The sequence below is a fragment of the Falco biarmicus genome, chromosome 8 (genome assembly GCF_023638135.1).
Source record: "Falco biarmicus isolate bFalBia1 chromosome 8, bFalBia1.pri, whole genome shotgun sequence".
NCBI classification, from domain to species: domain Eukaryota; kingdom Metazoa; phylum Chordata; class Aves; order Falconiformes; family Falconidae; genus Falco; species Falco biarmicus.
The window spans coordinates 1,219,273-1,230,250 of record NC_079295.1 but is presented as its reverse complement, the minus strand read 5'-3'; the positions used below and the strand labels follow the sequence as shown (position 1 = coordinate 1,230,250).

The 10,978-nt window shown below is 42.1% G+C and overlaps 1 protein-coding gene across 6 annotated transcripts in view; it reads right to left on the bottom strand.

The window, feature by feature from the left end:
• Nucleotides 1–530: 530 nt before the first annotated feature.
• The window catches only part of LOC130154051 (hyccin 2), a 73,684-nt gene continuing 63,236 nt past the window's right edge, over nt 531–10,978 (bottom strand). For all 6 annotated transcript variants that reach the window (XM_056349700.1, XM_056349702.1, XM_056349703.1 and 3 more), the window contains 9 exons: nt 10,468–10,566; nt 8,740–8,849; nt 7,102–7,234; nt 6,589–6,685; nt 4,300–4,446; nt 3,535–3,706; nt 3,139–3,200; nt 2,309–2,427; nt 531–1,670 (listed from right to left, as the gene is read on the bottom strand). In XM_056349700.1, the coding sequence (XP_056205675.1) occupies nt 1,584–1,670; nt 2,309–2,427; nt 3,139–3,200; nt 3,535–3,706; nt 4,300–4,446; nt 6,589–6,685; nt 7,102–7,234; nt 8,740–8,849; nt 10,468–10,566 (1,026 nt within the window). In that variant the 3' untranslated portion in view covers nt 531–1,583. The remainder of the gene's footprint in view (nt 1,671–2,308; nt 2,428–3,138; nt 3,201–3,534; nt 3,707–4,299; nt 4,447–6,588; nt 6,686–7,101; nt 7,235–8,739; nt 8,850–10,467; nt 10,567–10,978) is intronic.

The window sequence follows — 10,978 nt, the reverse complement described above, 5'->3', positions numbered from 1 at the left end:
TTTGCAAAGTTTCAGAATTGCAGCCTGTAAAATGCAGATGCCACCAGAAGAGAATGTTAGTTGGAAAAAGTTCTGTGGGAGGAATCTGGAGAGTACTGCTGGCATGTACCAGTTTCCCCCATCAGGCTCTCCCACAAAGCTAGTTAGGTCCTATATTTGAAAGGTCAACTTGTCAACGGGCTAAGCAGATACCCTGTCTTTTCAAAACAAACAAAGGTCAGGCTGTAAACCTCTGTTGCTTCTCTCAGCGAGTGAGACCAGGTAACTATTATTCCATGTGATGTTTTGTTTCTCTTCAAAAGCTATATACTGGTATTAAAATGCAGGCAAACTATTTTTAATTTTTATACCTTATAAGAAACAATATAAAATACTTTTCAAACTAATAAGTTACTTTATTAACATGTTAGTAAAATCTTCTGCAAACCACATGAGGATCTGTACAGGTATTTGACATAGTAATGAAAGTGCCACAAGGATCTCTTATCTTCCTATAGCATAAAAAGGTTGTGGAAGACCAGACAAGCTAATGAAAATTAATAAAGTACTTTATTTATTATTGATTTGAACTATTACAACATTGAGCTGTAACACAGCTACCGAATATTAGACACAGAGTCCCTGAAGTCTGGCTGGCAGACTACAGTTGACGGAACTACAGGCCTTACCCCCACATACCTGAGAAAAAAAGTGAAGAAAAGCTGTCACACTTCAGCAGTCTCCCAACCTCTAAGGGCTTAAAAAAAGGGAGAGCTTATTAAGTGGCATTTAAGGCCTCCTCCAGGATCAGTGGACACTCCTGATGTAAAAAATACATATATACACTCAAGCTTTTAAAAAAATAAACCAAAAAACCTCACAGCCTCTTCATAGTCCTGGATGGCAGCTTGGAAAGTAGATAAAAGAAGCCCTCACCAACAGGTAATGACTTGAGTCTACCACAGTTTTGAGTATCTGGATCTTGTTATAAAAGGATCTGGGTTTGGGGCAAGTCCTTCCGTTCTACTGAGAGTTTAGTAAGTTACCCACAGCATCCCAAACCCACTAGTATTCTTCTCTCGTGCAGTCAAGGCAGGTCTCTCAGCATTATAAATCTTGGCTTCTTCATACACTGGAAGCTAGTCTTGTCTAACTGGCAGAGGAGTACTGGAAAGCACTCAGCTGAGAAAAGCTGCACCACAAGTACAAACTAAAGCTCTGACCATCTAGTGATTTGCACTTCCCAAGTAAACTGCTCCAATCAAACTGTCATGTCTGGTGGGGCAGAGAGCAGAAGGCACGATCTTACCAAGTTTGGTTTTCTGGCTTTTAAGGTTGGCTGCATAGATTATGAAGAAGGCAGCATCTGAGCTAAGAAACAAAGCAGACAAACCTGACTACAGAGCAACAGATGCCTCGCTTACAGAAGTCATCATTCCAAACTACCTGAAGCAGCTGAACAATGAGCATCATTCATTACCATTGTTACATTTCAGTAAGTAGTCCAGCAGCCTTGGGGCTGGAGGGAGAGAGATCTGAGTATAGGCCCCTCTCCAGCAGCCCTTGAGAGCAGTTGCTGTAGATGCTTTGAGAACAGAGACACGTTATACATCTTCATCCTCTTTCTCCAAGAAGTCGGTCAAGGTACTGTCATCTACAGGAATTAGTAAGTATTCCACACCATCAGCTCCCTGAGGACAGACATGCATACACATTCTGTTAACACCAGAGCACAGTGCAACGCAAGCCACTAGACAGCACTGCAATGCTAACATTTGCGGTCTGGGTGAGAGCTGGCTGGCATTCAGAAGGACTACATTGCCAAAAACCAGGAATATTTCACTAGAGCAACACGAAATGCACAAATACCAAGAAGAGTCAGTGTATGTGAAGTCTTCTGGTGGGCTATGCTAGTCTGACACCACACAGCTCCTCAGCATAGTGCTCCCACATCTGCTTCCATACTGCATTATTAGGGCTTAGCCCGCATTCTGCTCTTGTGCAAACACAGGTGACTACTGGAAGCAGACTGGCAGGCTCCAGAGTCTGTTACTTCTCAAGGTCTTCAGGAAGAAGAGACCTGCAGGTTGCAGAGTGACCAAAGCACACTGCGTTTTTACAGCCCCCTATGCACGTAAAGGGTGTTGAGAAATCAGAGGCATGGAAAGACCTGCAATTAACAGAATTTCAGCCTCTTGCTAGTTTCTAGGTGCTTCAACCAACATAGCCTTGCTGTGAGCTGTGAGTCTTGGGGATACTTAGCAGCAAGTAAGCATCTTTTTTGTTTAAGGTGGCTAATACCCAGAATTACCTTCTTCCCCCAACTCACCCGCTTGGTCCGGATGAGCTTGTGGTCCCTGAACTCTGTCAGCTGTGCCCTGAGTGTCAGGTCACTGTTCACAAGGAAAGCCTCTCGACACTGCTGGTAGAAGTCTTGGAAAGACAGCCCTGGGCATAGGAAAAGGCGAGAGCAAGAAAGAGAAGTGGTAAGATTGTCAGATTTTTCCAGGTCTAACAACATGTATCATCTCCACCTACAAACCTTGCTTTGGCTTAGACCACAGTGGCTACAGTAACATCACTTCTTTCAAGTACACAGCCAAGCTAATATTTCAGTAATTAATGCCAAACAGCTGAACTAACATTCCACTCACCCTGTCTGCCTAACGGAATTTCAATAGCACTTTAAATGCACTTCCCAGCATGGTTCCTCTCAATTTCTAACTCCTCTATCTTACTTCCAACTTTCTTTACCATTAACGTGTTATTCATACCCCCTGCAACACCTGTTTAGAGACAGTGACAGGATATTCCACACATATCCTAGACAGCAGGGACACATCAGAAGTCACTTGGGAGCAGCATGGGAACAGAATCTCCTGTCTTTCCCTGGTCCTTTAAGTGCTAGTCATGAAAATTCATATTCTTCCTTATTTTAATTTTTTAACTCCGCAGTCCCCCATGAATGGTGTCAGTCATGTCTAAACATCAAAGGAGACAACAGGAAGGCGAGGTCCTTCAGAACCAGCCTGCCTATTGACTTCCTGTCCGTCAGACAGTACCTCTACAAAGACAGTCTATGCTACTGAAGCCAGTGCTGCTGTGACCAAGCTGGCAATGGCAAACACCCCACACAGATGAGAAAAAGTAGGTACATACCTGGATAAGATGTGTTGTCCTTGTTCTCCAGCTGGTACCGAGCAAGCAGTCTGAATATCCCCCTAAGCGAGAGGAGGAAGACAGGGGAAAATGAACAGGAAAAAAAGAAACAGAAAACAAACCAAACCCCAAACTGAAAAAAACCCCACCATTAGGAAGTATTGATTTTTCCCTCAAGCACAAAGTTCCGGTCGTGAATCTCATCACTGGACAAGGCTTGCTATCCAAACACTGTTAATTTCAAGTAACCAATCAATTGGAATCCAGGTCCTACCATCTCCATCTTGAACACTGTTGTCAGAAAACAGGAATTGCTTCCTGCTAGGTGTAGACCAGAGTAACCCATTAAGAACTGGATCCTCAGCAAGTGCTGCTATGAAGTTTTAACAGTCTTACCTAGCATTGAGAGTGAGACTGCGCAGGACATGCGTTAGGGAGCTCAAAGCCAAAGATCCGGACTGTTGTCCTAAAAGTGAGTTCTCATAAGATGTTTCTTCCACGTAAGGATTAAATGTGGTTGTTTCATACCAAAGCCAGTTGTAGAGCCTTAGCTTTGCCTGATCCCACACTAGACAGAGGGAAAAGAAGAGCAGACAGAATTGGGAGATTCAGCTCTTCTAAGGTGTTAAATAACCAACATTAAAATGTGCTTAGTTCTACTGTAGGATTGGGGAAACAAGATATGCTTGTGAAATTCACAGTACATACAGCCACATACTTGCAGTTCAAGGAAGACAAATTCTGTGCAACAAAACATTTACATGCATCCCTTTTTCATACCAGCTTCATGGATATACTCTAAATCCTTCCAGAGTCAGTTGTGTGCAAAGCATTTCTGGCTAATAAACAGAACTGTTTAGATGCAATGACAGACATAACATTCAATCTCCATTTCAGTAAGCCCCTAAATCGAAGGGTGCCAGAAGCTTGGAGTCTATTTGTATATTATGATCAGTGACTGGTAGTTCTTAGTATCTATGGTTTTGGTTCAACACAGCCAGAGCCCCAGCTGGGCCTTCTAGCTGCTACCACCACACACACATTACCAGATCTGTTTTGCACAGTAACGGTACTAATACATGAGCTTATGAAACATGCTCAACAGCCCAAAGTAAAACACAGATTTTTCTCTCTTTGCTACATCGGCCCAAGGGGACTCACTGAGAGGAGCATTGATGTGATCGATAGAAGCAATGAGGTAAACACCAGGCAGAGAGGATAACTGTGCAAGGATCTGCTGACTTCTTTCTCCTCTCAACATCTGGCTGTCCAGGTTATGAATGAGCACATAGAGCTCTAAAGATGCATCTGCAAGATCAGAAAAAAACAGCAGAGAACCAATCAAAGAAACTGCACACAAAGTGGTTTTCCATTCCCAGTGCAGCCTAGAACAAGCTTATTCCATCAAGCCCCATATTAATCACTCCAGTATCAAATCACTTTCCCTGTACAGCTTACTTTGATGTCTATCCCACACGTAAGTGTTTCTGAGCACCTGAAAGGCTTTTTCTCAATTCACTATATTGCATTTCTCATCACAGTTACAGTTCTTTTTGCAGTTTAAGCTTTTCTCTTGTAATCCACTGTCCACTTGCTCATAGCTTTACCAGGAATTGCCGTTTTAGCTATGACTTTTAGTCCTGCAATTCAAGGTCACTGAAATGTATTTTAGGATGAAAATCTTAAACAGTTTGTTCAGCTTCTTTTCAGTTACATGACTAAGATCCTTAAGTTCCTCCTCACACAATGAAAATGCATTTTCTATTCAGGGTTGGATCCAAAGCATACCAACTTCATTGGAAATCTTTCCCACTCATTCCTCAAAGGAAGTTACGAAGACTTAGCTTGGATAATGAAAATGGTAGATGTTAAAATTTCCAGCTAACTCATTGCTGCTCTACTTATCCCTTGGAACAGCTATTTCCTGAATCCAAAAACAAATCTGGAATGGTAGCCAGTTTTTGTGCGAATGAATACATACTTGGCTGCCAATGGAAACCAGAGGTTCTTCAGACTCCCAGTCAGATCAGCTGTACTACGCAAGACTGATTTGTGTAGATTCAGGTGGGTACAGCCGTTAATCAGTCTTTTTCATTTATTCACACCAGAAACACTCATAAGGTAATGATGGAAAACAGAACATAAACACCAATGCCATGCACAATTTGTGGCAATTTGTGTACAGTTACACAAGTGGTAAAGGGATATTCAAAAAGAATCCAGCAAGCATTCCATGTGCCACACACACCTGTTTAATTTTGCTTTTGAACCCAGTTCTAACCTGCTTGTTTGACACTGCTGTCCTTTATTTCGTCCTAACGTATGTGCATATATCAAGACGCTCAATACGAGTTATGCATCTTGCTCAACTTTATTAGTTTCTAACACTACTTATATAGAACCGATACACATGCATATTCGTAAAGCAGAAATATAATTGGTTATTAGTCTCTAAACACGCGCGGTTCTCACACCCCTAATTATCATGACTAAAATAAGCATTCTATCCATGTAGCTAATTGTGTTGCTGTGCTTCAGCCTTGTAGTTTGTTACTCCCTATTTTCCTATACTGGGCCCTATCTTTCTTGGCCCTGCACCTGCTTTCCCAGCAGCTGTAGCTTGTTACAGCCACGGCCTGTTGGCATAACATTACTTGGTCTCAGGATTCAAGAATAGCTCAAGGCTACCTTTCTTGCTAACTTCAGCACAGCAACTTCAGTACAATTCTGATTACAGGCCTATTCTAATACCAGGCCTGGATTGTGCAGATCTTCAGAGATTCTAAGGCCATGCTTCTGCAGCCATTCTTCTACACATACATTAAGTTTAAATGGCCATTTCACCGAACCATGTACATTTAAGCCTTAATCCAGCCTATACTGAAATTTATGGAAACAATCCTCAGGCCACGATCTTCCAGGAGGAGCTTAAAGGACTTGGAATCTGTCAGCAACTGTCATGCCAATCGTTTGAGAGTTCTTTGTTCTGTTGATTTCAGTGAGGTTTGTATCAGGTCCTCAAGGAGCCACTAAGAACCATCCCGCATATAGCTGGAGTTTACCTATGCTGTCTTCCAGGGAATGCATGGCTACAGAAACACCATGTGAAAAAAGTCCAAAAGCACTATGCTAAGTGCAAGAGAGATGAGCATTTCAGTTTGCCAAAAGGTTCAGGAACCTCTGTCTTGTTAGAACACTCATGTCTTCCTCAGTCTCCTTCTAGTGTGTGAAATAGTGACTGAGGTTAACAGCTTGGGATCACGTACACATATATTCCTAGTGCATATATATATTTTCATATGCGGTATAAATTACAAGCAAGAAAGTACACTAGTATAATAAACTATGAAACTAACTGCACACATGAAAGCTATGAGGAAAGATTATGTCCAAGCTCTCCTAACAGTAAGCGGACTCTAATGTTTTTATGTGTAAAGTTAGTCGTTTTACCTTCTTTAAACCTTTTATGGATGAATTCAAGTTGGCCAAGGGGGCTGCGGAAGCTCCCTATATGGTCCAGTACCTCCTCTGTGATGGAGTTGAGAATCTGAAAAAGAAGACAGCAGACCCTTCTGAGGGGCTCTGGCACTGAAGGACCTAGTGCAGAAAATCTGAAACTGAACCCTTGGCTGTCATGAGGGAGTTAACTGATTTTTACCATCAAATCCCCAAAACCGTCAACACAAACCAAAAATTTCTACCCTTTTTCAAAACAGTGACATAAAATAACAAATAAGGCTTTAGACTATATCTATTAGCAATGGGAATTACTGCAATTCCTTTGAAAATACACGGGCTAATTTATTTAAACTTTTAAAGGAGAGACAGGAACTGCTCTTCATTCAAGAGTCTGCTGCTATAGGATGCGGCAGGTTTCCTTAACATTTTGCACTGCAAGACTTCAGAGGTATCTGTAGTGCAGAATGATCAGATAAACCCATAAGCTTTTTTCCCCACACTTACAGATCTCACAGTGATGCTGGGGAAGTATCCATTAACCACAAGGTGAGCAGAATCCTGGAGCACAGAGGTACGAAACTTCTCTAACAAATCACGCTTTGAACCCAGTCCATAAAGAATGATATTGAAACCCAAGCTGCAGAAAAGTGAGCAAATGTACTTTTATGATTCAGTGTAACTCCCTTTTTGTGTTCATACGTTCATTAAGCAAAACAATCCACTGCAATCTTGCCTGTAAAAATTTCATGTTTCATCAATACCAGGCTTACTTTCAGCTCACAGCTGACAAATAAGTTTAGCCGCAAGGAATCTGAAATATGGATGTGGCACACGCATCCTAGTAAAAGCGTTTTAGCAGTCTGGAGGCCCATGAATTTAGCAAAACATCTAGGGACAAAAATGGTGTAGTCCAAGAATATGAGACTAGATCTGCAACTTCAGATAATGAAGAGAGTAGCCAGCGTTCATGTTCACCCCCTCACCAGTGACTAGATTAAATGTTTACCATGGGTCAAAGCAGTTAAAAGGAAAAAAAGTAAGCCTTCACAGTGGTTTTGTACTCTGATCCACAGGCACAATTTCAAAACAAAATTATTCTCATGTCTCTTTCTTATCCTAACTGTTGCACAGAGAAAGAGGCAGGAAAGCATAAAGAGAACATGGTAGGGAATCACAAAGCTTTATTTTTGAGAAGCAAGAAAAGCATCATCTTGACCAGAAAGAAGAACGTCAGGTCACTCAAATAGCACTGGGCAAGGGTAAGGTGTTCAAGAACTGTCACTGACTTCAGTCGCCTACAGATTTGTTCCTTCTACCCTGCCACATACATCTCTAACCACTTGCCCACATCACTGGGTCATGGCTAACTCCTCTTGCAGCTCTTCAACTTGCAAAGCTAATGTCTTTTTCATATACTCTGTCACGCTCCATGGACCTGAAATTTCTTTATATTCCACTCCCTCGCAAAGCCTCGGAGGGCCTTTCTCCTCGTCAACATCTACACTTGACTTCAGAGTTGGTGGCCTGCCTTCTCTAAGGCACTTCAGAATCTTGCAGTTCTCTATAGTTCCCCATTTGCTCTCCTGGATGCTTACTCTTTTCGCCTTTCTACGAAGATACACACAAACCCCAATAAAAGTTACACTGCTAACGTTTCCAACAGCAGTAAGGTTTCTTCGTGCCTAGGTCATTAGGTACTGTAGGCATTCAAAGTTAACAGCTACGACACTGGGGATAGCCACATACTGAAGAAATTGGCGGTGGGCTACTCACTGCCAACTACACTGCTGTAAGCAAAACAGATTGTTCACAAAAGACAAAGGACATTCTCATCGTTCACATTCCCCGTTTTCTTGTTATTCATGTTCCCTGTTTGCGACTGCCCTTCTAGCTTCGTTTGCATAGGCACAGAAAAACTAGCCAGGCAGAATGCAACTTCATCTCATTGCAGGCATTCAGTTCACAGTCAGCCAGGTATGATTTGATGCACAGGAAACATTGCGCTAAATTAATGCCACCTAATTTTAAACTTAAGTAATCAACCAAAGAAAAAAAACAAAGTCGCTCCTTAACATGATGTTGTGGACATGAGGGTAGTGTCTGTTTACTAGGCTTCTTCAATGACTCTCACTGGATACTTACTGTAATTGCAGCATCCACTTGGAAAACAGGGATTCATGTTGCTGGCTTAGCTTTTTCATTTCAGCAGCATAGGCAAGGGGAGCTTTTTTCAAAAGGTCATGCAGTGTTTTCTGTGTTGAGAAAGAGATAAGAGAACAGCTGAGAAAAAGCAAGACATTCACCTGGAGTCCTTACAAATATCCCTCTAGTATGCTCTCCAGCTAGGAAGCAGAATAGATTTCACTGCTGGTGCACTCACTTTGTGTTTTTTTCCCATGAAGACCCCTCTAAGCACAGTTTTGCTACTGGAGAAAAAAGCAGAGATTAAGTAACCTTGTTATGGGCAACTGCAGCCAGACTAGGGCTAGAAATGGCATCACACTGTGTTTTATCTCTTCCTGCCAAGTATGGGAAAACCACTACTGAAATAACGAACACACTAAGAGCTTACACAGCACCAAGCACTGTACCAGGAAGATACCAACATCACAGCCCTGCTCACAGGAGCAAGTGCTGCAATCACCGTGCTTAGCAATGGCTCAGGTGTTTGTCACTGCAAAAGAATGCTCACAAGCATCATCTTAAAAAAGAAATACAGCAGAAAAGAAATAATTTGCAGCTGACACCTAAATGTAGTAGTATTTCAAAAGCATCAAGAATCAGAAGATTAATTCAGCTTTAAAGATATGCTGGGATGTTGATGTTTAAACTGCACAGTAATGCATGACAAATGGCATCACGTCTACACTGGCCTCCCTGGCTCTTCAATTTTAACAGCTTTGCTTTCCACTCCCTTGCAGAAGATGACAGTTTACTCTGGAAAGCACACAGGCAACTGCAATGTATCAGACAAACATAAAGCACCAAGAGACAACATTTCTTTGGAGCCAGCAGTAGATTTAATACTGAAAGCCTTGATTTCCTTCCAGAGCTGTTATGAAAGAACTTGTTAAGAATCCAGATGTTTTTCTGGGTAGCAATTCCAGACAACAGCAGGCATCAGGCAATCTGCATATACGCCACCTTTCAAAACACAGATGGGTGCAAAAAGCAGTGATAGACATGAGAGCTCCAAGTATTTTACATGCTTCCCCAGCACCTGTCCTTGTGTACATGTCTCTGGAGGGTGCAACTGCTCACTTTGAGCTGTCTTCTAGAAAAGGTATACAGGAAAAAAAACAAATATGATCACCACAATTAGACCACTCCTGTCTCCTAGGAACTGGAAGAGGACAAAGTGCATTTCACAAACTAGGTGACAACATTTAGAGCTGTCCTAGTCCTGCACGTGGCTTGACCCAGTAATGCTCAGATGAAAAGGGCTCTCTCTATTTCCTGTACACATAAATAGCCAAGACAGCTTGTAATTCCCCTAAGCCTTTCTTTGACAAAAATGCTGGTTTGGTGGTAATTTTTTAAGGCAGGTCTCTACAACTCGACTTCTCCCTCTTTTCCTCCCCCAAAAGCAAACTTCAACCTGTTCTGGTAACTGCAGCTTTCAACGATCTGCTTACCTGATACCTTCTCCCTGCATTTTCCCTACTGTTGGAGGTTCAAACAACTGGGCACTGTCCCTGCTCAGAGCAGCAGAAAACTTAATGCTCAAAATGCTACCTAAATCAGCATCGCCACCAAGTATGTAATCAACAGAAAGAAAGTGAAAATAACAACATCAGGAAATTTTGAAGAAAATTTCTTCATCAAAGAATCAAAAACTCCAAGAGTTGTATACTTCACTGTGAGGCGTACCTGATTCAGTCTTCTTGTCTGCAACTTCTGCAGTGTTCGGTTCGAAGTGAGCACCTTGGAACTACTGTGAGCTTCAAAGTATTCCTCCACCAGATTGCTCTAAAAAGGGACAGCAAGATCAGCCACACTCCTCCTGCTGTCCAGTTACCCCTCTCCCTTTGCACCCACAAACATATCTGAAGATGGCTGATATGAGACATAGAGCAAGGCTCAACAGAAAGTCAGAAGATATTTGCAAAAATGGCTTCTACAGAAGCATTCTGCCAAAGTTAACCTAGTCAAATGGTTCTTTCCTTAAGACAGGAGACAGAAAAGAGATTCTGAGAGAGCAAAACATAGCAATAATTCTAAGGGGGTGCAGGGATCCCTGGTGCTGGAAGGAAACCAGACAATGCAGCTGAACACCAAGACGGAGAGTGCATGCTTCTTTTGGTGCTACAGGAGTCAATTTCTTCATCCTTTCTCAATACCAGGTCTCCTGCTTCATGGACATCTTAGAATTTCTGGAGCT